The sequence below is a fragment of the Maniola jurtina genome, chromosome 8 (assembly GCF_905333055.1).
Source record: "Maniola jurtina chromosome 8, ilManJurt1.1, whole genome shotgun sequence".
Taxonomy (NCBI): domain Eukaryota; kingdom Metazoa; phylum Arthropoda; class Insecta; order Lepidoptera; family Nymphalidae; genus Maniola; species Maniola jurtina.
In genome coordinates, this window is record NC_060036.1 from 2779733 (window position 1) to 2798368 (window position 18636).

At 39.5% G+C, this 18636-nt stretch overlaps 2 protein-coding genes across 4 annotated transcripts; one reads left to right on the forward strand and one right to left on the reverse strand.

The window, feature by feature from the left end:
- Positions 1-190: 190 nt before the first annotated feature.
- On the reverse strand, positions 191-4411 carry LOC123867513. The gene is made up of 4 exons (XM_045909581.1): positions 3994-4411; positions 3444-3575; positions 1485-1692; positions 191-528 (listed from the first exon to the last, which is right to left on the reverse strand). Exons 1-4 carry the CDS (start codon positions 4217-4219, stop codon positions 363-365), a joined length of 732 nt encoding a protein of 243 aa, XP_045765537.1. The 5' UTR covers positions 4220-4411; the 3' UTR covers positions 191-362.
- Positions 4412-4654: 243 nt separating this feature from the next.
- LOC123867510 (set1/Ash2 histone methyltransferase complex subunit ASH2) lies at positions 4655-17675 on the forward strand. Of its 3 annotated transcripts, XM_045909574.1 has the most exons (10): positions 4655-4961; positions 5051-5229; positions 6305-6452; positions 7331-7527; positions 14003-14214; positions 14747-14924; positions 15339-15495; positions 15651-15774; positions 16430-16684; positions 17208-17675. In XM_045909574.1, the coding sequence occupies exons 1-10, from the start codon at positions 4819-4821 to the stop codon at positions 17310-17312; spliced, it is 1698 nt and encodes a 565-aa protein (XP_045765530.1). In that variant the 5' UTR covers positions 4655-4818; the 3' UTR covers positions 17313-17675. The 3 variants fall into 3 exon arrangements, with proteins under 3 accessions (XP_045765530.1, XP_045765531.1, XP_045765532.1); XM_045909575.1 differs by lacking the exons at positions 4655-4961; positions 5051-5229; positions 6305-6452; positions 7331-7527 and adding an exon at positions 9344-9940; XM_045909576.1 differs by lacking the exons at positions 4655-4961; positions 5051-5229; positions 6305-6452; positions 7331-7527 and adding an exon at positions 10024-10209.
- Positions 17676-18636: the final 961 nt, after the last annotated feature.

Consider the following 18636-nt stretch of genomic DNA (forward strand, 5'->3'; position numbering starts at 1 on the left):
ACACATAGGGGCACAGGAAAAAATATAAATTGAACACGAATTGAATATTTCTTAAACTGAACACTTTCAAATAAAGACTATGTAATCCTGTGAAGATGATACTGCCATTGTCGGAATTAGAATGCCATAAGCCTACTTTGTCGTATTAATTTACAAATTGCGAAAAACCAAATTAAATTTGAATTTCGCGGGCAGACCCGTCTCATGCACCTTAATGTGCGACCAGAAAAAGATGCATTACAAACCACAGTCACAGTTTTATTGAAAACTTTAAAACTACTTGTTTATCTTGCGGAAAATCAAAGAGTTCTCACGGGCCTCTTATAAAACCTAAATCCTGTGACTTCATTCGCTGGCAACATCTAGTTGTTAATATTACAATCGCTAGCAATGATACGTTTATAGCTTTCGATCTGATGCTCAGTTTCACGCAGGTGGTCCTTGATGTCCTTGTGTATCTCGCTGTAGGCCTTGATCGATTGGTTGGTCTCCGTGAATATGCCGCACACGATGCGCAAGTACAGGATCCTGGAACAATTACATGTTCATACAGGGTGTAATTAGAACGTTAGAACGCTAGCAAAAATTAAGGCTCAATTTACATTGAAAGGGAATGCAATGGAAGCGAATTTTTGAAGAAAAATTGTACATGATAGTATAATGAATTGTATGTTAACTGTGTCAGCGTACAAACTATATCCCGAAGGTTCCGTACTCGGGTATTTTTTCCGACAGTTTGCACGATAAATCAAAAACTATTACGCATAAAAATATATAAAAATCTGTTTTAGAATGTATGGGTAAATCCCTTTCATACAATACCCCACTTGGCATAGTTATCTTACTTTGAAAATTGAAAATAATAATAATTATTATTATTTGTTCACGTTTTAATTTTTTTGTAACCACAAAATTCACGGTTTTCGGATTTCTTCCTTTACTTGTTCTATAAGACCTAACTACCTGCCAAATTTCATGATTCAAGGCAACAGGAACTACCCTATAGGTTTTCTTGACAAACACGACAGACGGACAGACAGACAACAAAGTGATCCTATAAGGGTTCTGTTTTTCCTTTTGAGGTACGGAACAAAAGGGTTTTCGAGCGGCGTCGTCTGTGGGTTCCGTGAGAAGTCGCGCGTAGGTGGGGGTGGCAGTTAGCGTCAAGCGTCTTACGTATAGTCTTAGTAAAAAGCCTCCGTTTTTTTTAGTCCACTCTGGAAGCGGCCGGTTTCGTAACTTAGTATAATCATCGCGCTAAGATTTTGCTAGCATTCTTTTCGCCTTGTATCGTAGTGAAGATAATAAGACCTCATAAGAACGCTCAGAGTTACTCAGTGGGCGATGGAGAGAGCTGGAAGCTTGGAGTTTATCTACGTGATCAGAAATGAGGATATTTGTAACAGAGTAACCGACATTCCGACAGCCGGCACTCAACAGGTTGCGAAGCTAAAGTGGCAATGAGCAGGGCACAAAGGTCTCACTTGGACTTCAGCTCCAAAATCTTTGTCTTGTAAGTGAGCAGCTCATTGGCCTGGCAATTAAATGTGGAGACATGCTGCAGCTGGTGGTTGAGCCACTCCATCATCAGCCCCACCTTCTCCTTCTCCTTTTCTTGAAGGCTGTTCAGCTTCTCATCTATACTTTCCTGAAGTTCTCTCACTTGTTCAGTATGAGATATCGTTCCATTGCCTGAATAGATAAATATAATTTAAGTGCTAATCTCCTTTTTTACCCCCCGACCCAAAAAGAGGGGTGTTATAAGTTTGACGTGTGTATCTGTGTATCTGTGTATCTGTGAATCTGTCTGTGGCATCGTAGCGCCTAAACAAATGAACCGATTTTAATTTAGTTTTTTTTGTTTGAAAGGTGGCTTGATCGAGAGTGTTCTTAGCTATAATCTAAAAAAATTGGTTCAGCCATTTAAGAGTTATCAGCTCTTTTCTAGTTTTCTTGTAGAAAAGAAGGTTAGATAACCGTTAGGTTCATAATATTATGTCAATAGACAAATGTCAAGCTGTCAAGATGGACGTTGCCTAAATACATAATTATTTATTTGAAAATTATGTTTTGGAAAACTCAAATACTTTGGATCGTCGGGGGTGTTATAAATTTTTAATTTACACTTGTTTATTTTATTTTATCTATTTAATATTATAACTATTTAAATTTTATATTCTTGGCGCCCTTAAGTCTTGTCGACTTGTCTGGGCGCTGCACATTCTTCTTGCGGCGTTGACATGATGTTTTGTTGTTTGTTGCAGCAAGTACACACATTTAAAATGTCCTATGTGGTGATAACGTCAGATCATGAAACAGTTGTCACCACCTCTCCTCTTCCCGTGGGTGTTGTATGAGACGACTAAGGGAATATAACATTAGATGGGCAGCAGTGTCGTCCGTGCTACTACTACCCTATTTATACCCTCCCATTAGAAGAGCTTTTAGTCCAGTAGTGGACTGTTATAGGATGACATTTAAAACAATCCTGTGTTTACTGTTAAAATTTTTATGGTAGTTAAAAATTAGTGGTGAATGTACTGGATTTTGGAATAAACTCAAGCGAACTTGTCGGTTACAGGTATTTTTTTATATACGAGCTGTTGCTAATAATAAGGCCAATCAAACACATGTCACAATAATGCAAATAAGGAATACTGTGTGGTGAAGTCTGAAGGTTTAATAAACACTACCATGCCCCTTCTAAGTTAGCCCGCCTCCATCTTAGACTGCATCATCTCTTACCACCAGTGAGATTACAGTCAAGGGCTAACTTGTAATGGAATAAAAAATCTTAAGTAAAGACTTAAAACTACAACAGTTGGGTAAAATTTGTAGAGTTATTTCTTCTACTCTGGTGCTTTCGTATCTTATGTCGTCACCAAGCATGAATGAACCCTACATAATAAGCCATATAAAATGCATATAACATGTCTATCAAGTTAGTATTCTATGTCTATGGTATGATATCATTAGTTTCCTGTAGTATAATAATATGATTATTGATGGTAGATTGGCAACTATAGTTTCTTTCTGTCCACCTGAACCAAATCTGAGAGTTATGAAGTAACAAGATAAAGTTGAAAACTAAAACCCAACTGTGATTGTCCTAATAAATGCTGAAATATTATAGTTAAATTGCTTTTCTGTAGCTTGGTATATTTAAATGTTATAGTACATTTGTTTTCATGAACTCAGTATTTTGTTTCTCTTTCATTGGACATGCCATTCGATACAATAGCAATAAAAATTTTTGGAGACCCCCACTTTTTTTGATGTAATCTGGTCAGGTAATTTTTTTCCTATAATATATAGCCTACTATACTACCCGGACCTTTACAACAAACGTAATACATAGACTGCTAAAATCATAACCTTTCTTTTGGCTTTGCTGCAGTGGGGTAAAAAATGTAGCTATTTCTGTCAAAGTAAAAACTTTTTACCTGTGTTTTGTTTCAAATGCTCTAGTTCAGCAGTGAATATGGGTATTTTTTCATTGATTTTGTTGACTACTGCCTGATTGAGTTCTGCTTGTTCATCAAAGGTCAATTCTGTGGTTGTTTGGTGCATAACCCCTGAAAAATTCAGTTTGTTGTATATAATATAACCATAACGCCAAGCATAATTTGCTTTAATCCACCAAAACCGACAAATTTGTATGGTACAATGTGCAAAACCAGCCACTCCTTCCAAACCCTCTTTCCCGCGGGCGAATTACTAAAGCTGAACCAAAATGCTTGTTCAAGACAGAGGGATGACAAATGCCACCCACGGCATATACATTTACGACCTCGGAACTCTGTAAACCGCTCTACCAAGGAACATAATATAATTTACTAATTAATGTAACTTTCAGCACAAAAATTTAACCAAGCGTTGATTTTATTGCTTGTGCGACTCTACTGTATTGGCGTGAACTTCCACTCGACCCAAGCTCAAGGGGTAGTAATAGTTCGAATAGGTTTATGACTTAAAAACGTAAAATACACTTACCTAGAACAGTGGCAGTGCTCTCATCAGAAGTGAACACTTTATGAAAACTTGCATGATGAGTTAGGTCGCAATCAGCGATTATCCTGTTAACTTTGCCTACCAACTTCTGGGACAGCTTGGTGTTTGGTTCATTACAAACCTCCTTTATAATATTAAGGAGGATATTATTTTCTTGAACTGTCTTGTTTTCTGGATATACACATTTTGTACTCTTTTTCACATCCATTTTGCAATTTTGTACTTAAACAAGTTTTCTAGCAAAACTTAATCTAGAAATCGTTACTTGGAATATAAATAAAGCAAACTAAAATTCAAAACAGAGTAGCAAAGCAACAAAGTAAAATAAAATTGTTTTCGCCTAGTATTCGCATTCGCAGATTATTTAATTTAAGAATGTTTAAAAAAAAGCGGTTGAAGTCACACAGAATACAGATTATAGATAGATTACGATCACAGACCATGAAATAGGACATAGATCATAGACTATAGAGGATATGTAGCATGTGGTTGTCAAAGAGTGTTTTTTAAACTGGTATTACAGCTCTGGGTTCTAGGTTTTTTTTAGATTGTCAAAGAGTATATACTAACTCTGTACGTTTGTGTTTGTGGTCATTAGTAATTAGCTGTGAGTATAATAGTTATCTGTGGTGATTTATATGTTATTGGTCTGTGTTTCTTACTCTATGATACAAATAAATTGCCAAATTGCATTGTCGATCGTAAATCGTAAATATTTTCGTGAATTGTTTTAAATTAGCGTGACGATGTGCTAAACAATAAGTGAACATAATGTTTATTTGTTACAACTTAGCTGAATAACCCTAAATGTCGTCTACGCATATGGAGTCGGCAAAGAGAAGTGTCGATATGGATATTGCCTCCAATAGTCAAGAATCCCAAAAAGCGGGGGAAAATGCGGATAAAAATAAAAACAAACAGCCTGGGGAGTCACAGGGCCATTGCTACTGGTATGTATTTTAATCTATAATTATAAAGCAATGTTTTCAACATTTTATAGAATTATTATAAAATTAAAAAAAATGTTTTTGTTCATCAGTGGCAAAGATCGTAATCTCAACATAGTGGAGTTGTTATGCGCTTCGTGTAATAGATGGTACCATGAGTCGTGTATAGGATACCAATTGGGCAAACTGGTTCCTTTTATGACCAACTATCTCTTCATATGCAAGAACTGTTCACCAACTGGTTTGGAAACATTTAAGAAGAATCAAGCTCGTAAGTTTAGCTGTATAGTAATTAATATCATAGCCTTGAGATACCTGCTGCTCGATTGTGGTAGAATGATAGCTACAATGTCAAGATCGCAATCATCTCTGATTGGTTGAGGGTCGCTCACTATTGGCTATTATGCATTGTTGTAACAAGAATTGTAATAATGATTGATGCAGGTCTTTCGGAGTAGACTTTCTGCTTCATACAGTTGGTCTATGTTCTAGTAGACCATCCTTGCAGGGTCACAGAGGCAAGTTGGGAAAGGGATGATTCATTAAATCCGCCAGCAGAAGTTAGCAGAACTTTAACTTTATTTATTTTGTCTAGTAAAAGATCAGTTGTTCATGTATGTTGGCTCTTTGACCATAAACCCAGCTTATCTGCAACAGTTGCCAACAAGAATGGTCAAACAAATGAGCTGTGAAAAGATAGCAGAAAGGAAAAAAAGATAGACTTACTTGGCTTAAGTATTCTTTTTAGGATTCCATAACTCAAAAAGAAAAACGGAACTCTCATAGGATCACTTTGTTGGATGTCTGCCCCCCCCCCCCCCCCTATTTTTCCGTCTATCCAGGCGATCTAGAATCACGAAATTTGGTAGGCAGGTGGGTCTTTTAGCACAAGTAACTGTAAGATAACTGTATCAAGTTGGTATCATATGAAAGAGCTTTAACTGTACATTCTAAAATAGAGTTATATTTATTTTTATGCATTATTATTTATTTTTGATTTATGACAAAAAAATACCTGAGTACTGAACCTTGGATGCTCTAGTCTGACTTGCACTTGGCTGAGTTTTATTTTATTTAAATTATTTTTAACTGACTACAGCAAAGCTAAAAGGAAGGGCCATGATTTTAGCAGTCTATATATGTATGTATGTTTGTATTTATGTGTGTACCATCAAAGCACCTAAACTACTGAGCTAATTTTGATGAATGAGCTGTCAATTATTTGTTATTATAACATAGTACAATATTAAAATACACTGAGCAACAGAAAAACTATTATCTCTATCTATTGGAAGTTTGGGGTTAGTATTTGGGTTTTAGTGCTATTTAACTTCATCTTGTTGTAGCGTTTCCGCAAATGTGTCTAACAGCGATAGCAAACTTGAAACAGGAGAGCTCTAAGGAGGGCAGCAACAGGAACATGTTCAGCAAGGATAGGGACATTATTCCATATATTGACCAGTACTGGGAGGCTATGACTACTATGCCTAGAAGGTAAGTATGTCTTGGTACATCTACTACGTTTTGGTTTTTCTACCAAAAGATCTCATGCCAATTTTCTCCCTTCCACTCTCTGCATTGTACCTATTCATTGATGAGAGTTTGTGAGGATCGACATTCTACGTCCATACTAATCAATACCACAATATACAATAAGTACTAGATAATACTACATATCAATACTAATATAGTATAAGTGGAAAAGTGTGTCTATCTGTCTGTCGGCTTCGGATGCAAAGTTAGCTTGCATCCTGGAGACGAAAATAGGCTACTTTTTATCCCAGAAAATTGAAGTGTTTCTGTGAGAGTTCTGAAAGAACTGGAGAGAACCGGAATCTGCAGGAGCGTAGTTTTGGGCATTATCCAGTAATAGTGGACACAGCTTTACATATCACATGATACTAGTATGGATAGATTGCAACTACAGTGTTATTTCGAAAACTTGATTTTTGCGAAAAAAAAACATTTGCAATGGCTGTAATTTAGTTTCTATCGAGTTTATAAGGATGGTGTGTTCTGTGGAATGAACCGTCCATATATTAGTATTAAAGGTGAACGCACACTTATCCGTGTCGTACGAAACACATTTTAGAATTCTGTATATGAAATCTCATGAAATCTCGCACACTTTCGATTAGAACGATTCGACATCGATTCGATTCATATACAGAATTCTAATATTCGTTTCGTTCGACTTCTTCGACGCGTTTAGCTCGGATAAGTGTGAGTTCACCTTAAGAAATAATACAAATTTTTATCATTTAATATAGGATAAATAGGTTTGAACATTGTTAGTTAGAAATGTCAATTTTCCGAAATAACACAATATTGTAGTGGCAAACAGGCGATTACTCAGCTAAGGAATATTGCAGGGTCACCCAATCCTGGTACGCGACAGTCCAGCGAGCCCTCATTAAAGACATCCAGATACTCTTCACTTATGAAGAGGACACGAGTCAGGGGCCGATGTTTGGACTATTCAACACTGAGTTGACATGCATCAAGCCTAACTATGAAGCCATGATCAAGCAGGGACAACTGAAGGTCACCGACATGGGAATTGCCACTGGTAAGTGTAATGCTACCTAGGTTATCAAATTATTATATTATCACACTTCACACTAATATTATAAAAGCGAAAGTTTGTATGTGTGTGTGTGTGTATGTTTGTTACTCCTTCACGCAAAAACCACTGGACGGATTTGGCTGAAATTCGGAATGGAGATAGATAGTATCCTGGATTAGCACATAGGCTACTTTTTATCCCGGAAAATCAGAGTTCCCACGGGATTTCGAAAAACCTATATACACGCGGACGAAGTCGCGGGCGTCAGCTAGTGGTTTATAAATAAGACATTTCAAAAAAGTATGAAATAGAGTATTTCATACTTTTTTGAAATGTCTTAATTTGATCCTAAGGCGGAACTACCAGAAAAAAAAAACGATCGACGAGTGCAATAAAAATTCATTTTTTTTATTTCCTCTGCAAAATCGCTAGCCGCCATTTTATTTAGGTTAATGAGCTGTCCTGACGTCATTTGAAAACAATTACGACGGATCATGAGTGATCCTATAAGAGTTCCTTTTAGAATTCCCACAGGATTTTTAAAAGCCCATCCGTTAAACCGACTTATATGAAATATTGGTACAGAGGTGGCTTGCGTCCCGGAAATTGACATAGGCAACTTTTATCCCAGTTCCCACAGGATTTTACAAAAACCTAAATCAACGCGAACGAAGTCGCGGGCATCATCTAGTTTACATAAACTTTCATATATTATTATATGAAAATTGAACTTTAGTCCAATGTTTAAGCTCCTTAGGGTATGGGTGGAAATCCCAAAAATCCTTTTTTTAGTGAGCGCCTGCCTAGGGTATAAAAGGAACGTACTGTCAAAATTACAAATTTATCACCCCTGCTTATTAGGTTGCTAACTGAAGCTGTTTTGGTTGTGCGTTAATATAATTAATTAACTAGTAAGCCAGGAAAAGTTCTTCTAATATGTACAACTATCATTTTTTCTATATTTAGGCACATGCATATTTTGTTCTAACCTAACATAAGATTTCGGCCGGATTAATGGCCGGTCACGTCATAAAAAAAGTCATTTATTTTTAAAAAGTGCTCTTTTATAATAGACTAATTAGTAGTTTGGATGATCAAATAATACTATCACGTAAAATAGTCGATTTCGTTGATGTTTTGCTGTTCGGAAACATCCTAATATGCATTTATAGTACAGGTTTCGTAAGGTCTCGATAGATGGCACTATTTGATTTTAAATTGCGGTTTAGAGTTAACTAGTATTGCATTGATATACCGAGCCGGTCATTGGTTTCAAATTAGACAATGCTTGAAGAAGTGATTCGTTTATACGTAGCGTATTTTTGTAGACTCGGTACTCTGGTAATAGTACCGTGTCAGGTAAAACCTTGCACTTCCACCGTCAAAATTTCACCTTTCTGTGATATCAAATCTGATTGTAATACCTATCAGTAGCATTTAATAGAGAAAAACGGCCAAATGCGAGTCAGCCTCGCGCGCCGAGTGTTGAGTGTTCCGTACACAGGTATTTTTTCCGACATTTTACCCGATAAATAAAAAACTACCTACATAAAAATAAATTAAAATCAACAGATCAATAAATCAATAAACAGCCACACACACACACACACACAGACACACACACAGCCAGACCACAAAGGAATCTTATAATTTAATTCTGAGGTACGGAACCCGAAAAACGCTCTCCGCCCATGACTTGGGCGTTACTAGTCGGATTATAATGAGGTTGCCAACAATGTAAGGCGATCGAAACTTATAGCAGTCTTATATGTATAGATTGTGCTTATAGTTTACTTACATACAATGGGAAACAGATCATAGCCAGTTCAGAATCGGCGATTTATATTACCCATGTAAAGTGAACAAAATACGATTTGGAAGATTTAGGTCAAAAGGTACCTATTTGAACCCCGTCTAGTACCTACTAGTAAAAGTTAGAACATAATGTTGGCAAATACTGAAATCACTTCAATTAAAAGAAGATAATATACTAAAGAATCAAGATACGTGCTATACTTATAATATTTATTTATAGTCAGGCACGTTTAATTATATTCACTTATTGTAACGTCATAATGCGCATGAATCGAACGACGTAGGTACCTAGCTCGTCACATACACTCCGCCGGACGGGAAGAAGTCCAACTAGTTAGTTGATAACATCTCGTTTTGTTAAAAACGGCGTAAGTCGTAACGCTCCGCAGTTACTGCGACACAAATTCTAGATCGTATTCAATAATGACATTGTTCTGTACGCGGTGGTGTTTGTAAACACGTACACACACGTCTCGACGGCGGGGCGTCTGTGTGTAAGTTATTCTCTATTCTGACTTTAACTCTCACATGGGCAGCGTCGCGTTGCTCCGCGATTTCTCTATCGATTCCATATTATTTACAACCTTGAACTTCATGGCTGGTGAGTTTTGGAAAACTTTATTTTCGTTACCCGCTACAAACCCACTTACACATTCATATACACCATCCACGTGTGCCGTTATATGTGTACTCGATATATTACCTATGTTCTTTATCACGGCCGCACAGGAAAACTATGGGTAAACGCTTCCGATAGATTAGTTCCCAGCGCATTATATTGTATTTGGGACGCGGACCAATACGTTATCTTATCATTACCTACACTAAGAATTTACGTTTGGCGCTGTGTTTAAGTAGCCAACATGGATTGTAAGTTTTATTTTTATTATCATTTAATATACTTATGAAGTTTTTTGTATGGATCGCGTGAGCTATTTACAATTTTATTGTCCTATGAATTTATAATGTATGCAAATTGCAAACAGCAGCGTAGCGAACAGAGTTACGGTTTTATGTTTAACAGGAGTTAATTATCAATGGAAGCTATAGTTAAGTGGAATTCACTGATGGATTAATAACTTTAGCACGTTTTATGATTGAGCGCTTTTATTTTGCATTGAGATTGGCTCACAAATTAATGCTTATGTAAACTGCGCGATGGCGAAAAATCTAGCACAATGAATCGAAATAATGCAAATACATTAACCAACCTATTTACTTCATATTCTAGAATCTATAGAATTCAGACCTATAGATATGCCTAAGTAGGTAGCCTGTGCAATATATACCAATAGTCATGTTTCGTCTAAAGCAAAATAGGACAGTTTTTTCGTTAGCTTTAATTAAATTCCAACACCTTTGAAATAGTGACGTGGTGGCCTGGGATTTTCTTACTAAAGTGTGTACTTTGCACTAGTACTGTACCTACGTATATCTATTGAAGAAACAGTGCTTTCAATATCAAAGTAAGCTGGTATCTACCTACTTAATAAGTACATATAGGATTGAATTTTGAAGCGTATAGACTAGTATAGAGCCATGGAGTAGACTGTAATTTTTATTACGTAACTATAGTTAACTATGACGATAATGTGCACTCGTTCGTATTCAATTCGTATTCGTTTTCCGTCAAATCTGAAAAATCCGTCAAATAGGTACTAATGGTAAAAATGCGAATGAGTGCACAAGCGTAGTTACCTAGTACATTTTGTATGGCGGCCACTTTGAATCGTATTTATACGATAACGAATACGAATGGACACAAGAGATCTATTTATTTTGATGAAAAAACTATTTTACGCAAATACGTGACCTTTTCATGCTTAAACTTTTAATTTAAAAAATAATAGGTTTTTTTTTCGAATTGTCAAAATGTTATTTTAAAAATTTTTCAATTCAACATTCACTTTTTTATGCTTCAAAGCTTCAATGTCTTTGCTTCATACATCGATGTATATGGATAGGCCCTTAGAAGAAAAATGCGCTCACAAGTTAAAGAGAATTGGCAAAAGTCTCTTTATCACGCATCAGTCGGCCGCACACGCTTTATCGTATCGCACGTGTTTTTGACTGTCGAAAATGCCGTCATGTGCGGTCAAATCTTGCAAAAACCGTACGGAAATCCATCAAAAAAAAGATGGAATAACATTTCACTCGTAAGTATATCGTTTTCTCATTTAATTTAACGTATAAGCTGGGTATATTTTTAATTTTGCTATGATTAAATATTTGCCGCAAAAATATCGTACAATTGGAATACAGAAAGAATGGAGTCGTGTTATTTTTTTTGAAGTAAAACTTTTTATTCGCGTATGACAGACTACTTATGATCATGAATATATTTAACTATGATTGTATGTTTGTAAGTATTTAACTATGTATGTTTGTATATAATTAACTGTTTTACTATGTATGTATATCTGTACTAGTAGACTAGCGATGTTTCCGATATTCGCATCCTCACCCGCAATTGTGAAGGTTACGCATTGATTTGGGCATCCACATCTGCATCTACAATAATAATAATCAATGCGGATAGTCACGCGGATGCGGATGTTGCAAGTCGCGAAAACTATACATGTATGTTTGAGTGTATACATGCTTATATGTATTTTTTATGTATTTAACTATGTATGTTTATGTATGTGTTTAACTATTTAACGATGTGTGTATTTTGTATGTATACGTCGTACGTATGACGTAGTTATATTTTAGCGATTTTGCGGGCTTCCGCATCCGCAACGGCGAAGCTGCCGCATTGATAGAGGGTTCCGTACTACAGAAGTTTTTTTGGTTATGGTTTATATTATAACATATTATTTGTGAAAATTCTTTGTTACATTCATTACATGCTCATATCTGCACTAATAATATTTTTAACGCAAAAAAAAAATTGACGAAATATTGCACAAAACAGCTCCATTCCATCCTTGATCTTTTCAATAATAGAGAGTTGACGCTCGCGTCAAATTCACTGACGAGTTCAATGACGTAATATTTATTTTTTTATAGGCTCATTTTTGTAAACGGATTTATATGGGAATGGCATATCCTTATACATCGATGGCTTCATAGTGGTTTACAGACAGCGATAAATCTTTCTTCACGTCTTTGCTTACAGAAAAGTACCGCGAGTACCTCCTACAATAATAGCAAAGATCTTATAATCGCTACGTTTTAATACCCTTGTAGTAGGTACCTACGTAATCTCTTATCATGATCAACCCTTTCCATTCATCGAGGCTCAAATGCCCCAACGGTATGTAAAGTCCATTTTATCTCTAGTCATTGTTATGGTGCTTACCATGATCTACGTGTGAAATCTACACTTTAGGCGCAAATCTAGGATTCGTGGCGACAAAAGCAGTTGTATAATCAGCTTAGGTACCTATATGTACTTATCATGCATTTAAATTAAACCCTTCCCAGAGAAAGGCCATTGCCTGGAGGCTGGAAGATACTGCGTTGAGATTTTTTTTTGTATCCATACTAAACCTCCTGCAGTCCTGTCTAACTTGTTCCATTAACATTTTTTGGGTTCCGTACCTCAAAAGGAAAAACGGACCCTTATAGGATTACTTTGTTGTCCGTCTGTCGTGTCTATCAAGAAACCGATAGGGTACTTCCTGTTGACCTAGAACCAAAGGTACAAGTAAAGCAAAAAATTCGAAAACCGTGAATTTGTGGTAACAAATTATGTGTGCTAATGAACAAATAAATAATTAGTATTTTCAATATTCAAAGTAAGATAACTAGTAAATACACCAAGTGGTCATCTTATGAAATCATCATCATTTTATCATAATATTATGAAAGGGCTTTACATGTAGGTACATTCTAAAACAAATTTTCATTTATTTTTATGCATTTTACATAGTTTTTGAGTTATGGTGCAAAATGTTGGAAAAAATACCGGAGTAGTACGGAACCTTCGGTGCGCGAGTCTGACTTCCATTCCTTCTGGGTTCCGTTTTGCCTTTTGAGGTACAGGACCCTAAAAAGCACGACAGACACATATTGTTCCATCCTGCAACATGTTAAGCGAAAGTTTAACCAACGAACCAATAACGCGACTGTACAGCCACCTCCGCCGTCGCGCATAACTTGGCACACCAAATAGATCGATAAATCACCCACTGCACAGGTTCAAGATTAGAGTTATTTTTTTACTGACATCAACCTGTACCGCCATCGACCACTTCTCTTGGAGGCCTCTACGCTCTACCCGCTCTACCGATGTCGCATTGTTCGATTACGTCGTAGTAATGGTATCTGTTGAGTCGCTTCGGCCGTGGCTATAGTCACCATCCTACCGGTAAAGCCGTGCCAAGCGATTTAGCGTTCCGGTACGATGCCGTGTAGAAACCGATCAGGAGTAGGGGTTTAATGAAATTGACTTACCCCTGCCAAGTTGGCTTCCATCTTCGACTTCCAACTTAGACTGCATCATCACTTATTACTACGAGTAGGTGAGATTGGAGTCAAGGACTAGTTTGTAATGAAATACAAAATAAAAGAAGCGCATAGAGTTACTATACGGGAAAAAGCGCGATAGAAATATCCCCCTACATTCTCCGGAGCTCTCGGCCTCTAGAGAAAGTAAGCAGGGTTCGGCTTGTCAACTTTCGTGAGGTGCATTGTACGTGATACTACTTTGTTGCAGTCCAACTAGGAGGCAACGTAAAAGGACGTCAAGGCAAACGGCGCCCAGCGGTGGGCGTGGAAACTAGCGCGCCCGTAGGCAAGAAGGGCCGCTCGGCAGATTTGGGCGCGTTGAAACTACCTTCTCACGGCTATCCTACCGAACACCCGTTCAATAAGGACGGTTATCGGTACATACTGGCTGAGCCCGACCCCCATGCACCGTTTAGACAGGTAATTTTGCTTTTATTGTACGTTTTTAGGGTTCCGTACCTCAAAAAGAGACCCTATAGAATCACACAAAGGGCTTTACCTGTACATTCTAAAACAGATTTTTATTTTTTATGCATAATAGTTTTTGATTTATCCCCTTCCAGGTTAGCCCGCTTCCATCCTAGACTACATCATTACTTACCACCAGGTGAGATTGCAGTCAAGGGTTAATTTGTATCTGAATAAAAAATAACAAGCTGATCCGATTTGACCTCGCTCGGGTGCTTTCCGGACAATCCTTTATAAGTAGGGGCACAGCGTAGATACATACAGTAAGACAGCACCCTTGATGATTGCAGACGAGCCGGCATTACGGTCGTAACAACTGTAAACCTGAATGTCAGATCCACAAACAAAATTGTATTGTATTGACCAACTGTACAGTCTACATACTTACCCAAATAAGATTTTTTTTATAAAAACATCGTCAATAGAAAAAGCCGCTCCTGGTTCCAAGTGCGTTCTACAATTGCGCGTTTCAATTTGTCCCCAGGAGTTTGACGAAAGCAATGAATGGAGCGGCAAGCCGATCCCGGGCTGGTTGTACCGTTCGCTTTGCCCCGGGATAGTGTTGCTCGCGTTGCACGACCGCGCGCCTCAGTTGAAGATCTCTGAAGATAGGCTCGCGGTCACCGGAGACAAGGGGTATTGCATGGTGCGCGCTACACATGGTAAGTTTTGGATAAGGTGTGAAAGAGATGGCTATACTGGTCGCTTTGCCCCGGTATAATGCTGCTCGCGTTGCACGACTGCGCGCCTCAGTTGAAGATCTCAGAAGACAGGCTCGCGGTATCACATCACACTAATATTATAAAGGCGAAAGTTTGTATGTGTGTGTGTGTGTGTGTGTGTGTGTGTGTTTTGGCTGAAATTCGGAATGGAGATAGATAATATCCTGGATTAGCACATAGGCTACTTTTTATCCCGGAAAACCAAAGAGTTCCCACGGGATTTCGAAAAACTTAAATCCACGCGGACGAAGTCGCGGGCGTTAGCTAGTCAAAAATAAAATCTATGATGCTTTGTATCGTATGCCCGTGTGAAGCAGGGGTGGGTCATTTTAAAGCACTCTACCCTGTTGGCAGGTGTGTCCCGCGGTACGTGGTACTGGGAGGCCACGGTGGAGGAGATGCCCGAGGGCGCGGCCACGCGGCTGGGCTGGGGCCGCCGCTACGCCAACCTGCAGGCGCCGCTGGGCTACGACAAGTTCGGTTACTCCTGGCGCAGTCGGAAAGGCACTCGGTGAGCATGTCCTGTCCACTGGGAGGCGACTGTGGAGATGCCCGAGGGCTCTCATATTTCAGCATAAGTTTCATTTGGCCGTACAACGCCGCGCGTTTCCCTGAACGAGGCCTGATAGATTAATTAAGTGCTTATAGTTTGGTTGTTTGGAGCAGGTTCCACGAGTCTCGCGGCAAGCACTACAGCGCAGGCTACGGCGAGGGCGACACTCTCGGCTTCCTGATCGTGCTGCCGGACAGTGTCCACACCAAATATACACCCAGCACTTACAAGGATCGAGTAAGTTTACACAGTTCACCATTTCTCCTGGGATACTTCAGACTTCACATGTCTCACCATACTTCATAGTTCACCGTTCTATCACAGTATCGTTAAGTTCGTTAATCATTATAAAGTTAAAATTGTTGGGTTCTGGTGTATGCACAAACCCGGTTGAAGCGAAACCTCTTTAACTTTTAAAAAAATTGGAATTAGAAATGGATGTCTTCAACCTCGAAAATAACATCCACATAAATATCGTTATCAGTACCTGCCCCTAGAAAGTACCTCGAACTCATATCGTATAGATTTTTAAATCAGCGACTTAGCAAGACGTGAACTTTAATCTTCTTGCGGGGTCAGGGGCGAGACGAGAGTGATTATACCGAGAGGCAGTAGTTGGTAGAACAAACTTCAGTAATAATTTTTTATTCGTACCAAAAATTTGTAAACGTAAAAAGGAAAAGATAGAATGGGGGTAGGAAGCACTTACTTACATTATATGAGATCTCTACCAATGATTCTTGTTAGTGGTTCATTGAGTGGAGTTTTCCTTAGTAGAGGATCAGTTGTTTGGTTATGTAGGTGCTACGACGGTAAACCAGCTCGTCTGCAAAGATGAATGTTTCACTGCATTTCACACTCTGCTTATGAAATTGAAATTCGTCTTGTCCAGCCTCTAGTCAAGTTCAAGAGCCACCTCTACTACGAAGACAAGGACAACATACAGGAGTCGCTCAACAACCTCAAACCTCTACCGGGCAGCAAGATCCTTTACTTCAAGAACGGCATTTGCCAGGGCGAAGCGTTCACGGAAGTGTTCCAGGGCTGCTACTTCCCCGCCGTGTCGCTGCACCGCAACAGTACGGTCAGCGTCAACTTCGGACCCAACTTCAAGTTGCCGCCCAACACGGACTACAACTACCGCCCGGTAAAATCCCTTAAACTCCACCGCACCACCCGCTACCTTTTGGACTCCTGGTACTTACCTATTCCCACACCTGTGAAGAGCCTTGAAACGCCACCACACCGCCTGTCACCTTCTAAACTCCCGGTATCTACTAATGAGAGGATATCGCGGTATAATTCTCCCACCTTGCCTTTAAAATTCCTCTTTCATGTCTCCTCGGCAACGCACTCTTAGCAAAGCATGTAGCGATATCTCATCCTATCCTTTGATTTAACCTCCTTTCTCACCAAATCTACCCTCATAAACTCATTTTTAGACATTTGAAGTACCTGAATTGAGAAAATGTGAAAATTGATTTCGCGTCACATTAAAGATAGCTAATTCTAACTATGAATCCATTTCCGAGCAAGTGGGACAAAATATTCTTACGCTTGTTACCATTATTAAAAGGAATATAAGTATAACTGTGTGTTTATTTACGGCTAAATGGCTTAACCTATCGAGGCTAAAGCGCTGGTTTTGAATTAAGCTTTTTGTCTTCCAGATGTCAGAAAAGGCTGAGGAAGCAATCTGCGAGCAGACCATGGCGGATCTCCTGTACCTCACCGAGAACGAGGGCAAGCTGCGGCTGGACACGTTCAACCTCTGATACAACTAACACCGGCCGGCGGTGTCTAAACATGGGCGGACTGGAGTGGACAGTGATTCGTGCTGTGCAATCGATTAGATATATGGAACTCTGTGCCTCACCGAAAACGAGGGCAAGCTGCGGCTGGACACGTTCAACCTCTGATACAACTAACACCGGCCGGCGGTGTCTAAACATGGGCGGACTGGAGTGGACAGTGATTCGTGCTGTGCATTCGATTAGATATATGGAACTCTGTGCCTCACCGAGAACGAGGGCAAGCTGCGGCTGGACACGTTCAACCTCTGATACAACTAACACCGGCCGGCGGTGTCTAAACATGGGCGGACTGGAGTGGACAGTGATTCGTGCTGTGCATTCGATTAGATATATGGAACTCTGTGCCTCACCGAGAACGAGGGCAAGCTGCGGCTGGACACGTTCAACCTCTGATACAACTAACACCGGCCGGCGGTGTCTAAACATGGGCGGACTGGAGTGGACAGTGATTCGTGCTGTGCATTCGATTAGATATATGGAACTCTGTGCCTCACCGAGAACGAGGGCAAGCTGCGGCTGGACACGTTCAACCTCTGATACAACTAACACCGGCCGGCGGTGTCTAAACATGGGCGGACTGGAGTGGACAGTGATTCGTGCTGTGCATTCGATTAGATATATGGAACTCTGTGCCTCACCGAGAACGAGGGCAAGCTGCGGCTGGACACGTTCAACCTCTGATACAACTAACACCGGCCGGCGGTGTCTAAACATGGGCGGACTGGAGTGGACAGTGATTCGTGCTGTGCATTCGATTAGATATATGGAACTCTGTGCCTCACCGAAAACGAGGGCAAGCTGCGGCTGGACACGTTCAACCTCTGATACAACTAACACCGGCCGGCGGTGTCTAAACATGGGCGGACTGGAGTGGACAGTGATTCGTGCTGTGCATTCGATTAGATATATGGAACTCTGTGCCTCACCGAGAACGAGGGCAAGCTGCGGCTGGACACGTTCAACCTCTGATACAACTAACACCGGCCGGCGGTGTCTAAACATGGGCGGACTGGAGTGGACAGTGATTCGTGCTGTGCATTCGATTAGATATATGGAACTCTGTGCCTCACCGAGAACGAGGGCAAGCTGCGGCTGGACACGTTCAACCTCTGATACAACTAACACCGGCCGGCGGTGTCTAAACACTTGAACTGTGGACTGGAGTGGACAGTGATTTGTGCTGTGCATTCGATTATGGAACATATGGAATGGTTGTTCTGAACAAAAAGAAAAGAAAATGGCGCAACTTGTAACTATGTAGGCATATTTTTGTACAGAGCCGGGC

Excerpts from the sequence above, each read along its gene's own strand:
- LOC123867513 (XM_045909581.1), bottom strand. The coding sequence starts at position 4,219 with ATGGATGTGAAAAAGAGTACAAAATGTGTATATCCAGAAAACAAGACA. Across the intron at positions 1,693-3,443 it reads GCATTTGAAACAAAACACAG|GCAATGGAACGATATCTCAT; the intron begins GTAAAAAGTTTT and ends TTATCTATTCAG. Across the intron at positions 529-1,484 it reads ATTTTGGAGCTGAAGTCCAA|GATCCTGTACTTGCGCATCG; the intron begins GTGAGACCTTTG and ends TAATTGTTCCAG.
- LOC123867510 (XM_045909574.1), top strand. The coding sequence starts at position 4,819 with ATGTCGTCTACGCATATGGAGTCGGCAAAGAGAAGTGTCGATATGGAT. Across the intron at positions 5,230-6,304 it reads ATTTAAGAAGAATCAAGCTC|CGTTTCCGCAAATGTGTCTA; the intron begins GTAAGTTTAGCT and ends ATCTTGTTGTAG. Across the intron at positions 7,528-14,002 it reads CGACATGGGAATTGCCACTG|TCCAACTAGGAGGCAACGTA; the intron begins GTAAGTGTAATG and ends ACTTTGTTGCAG.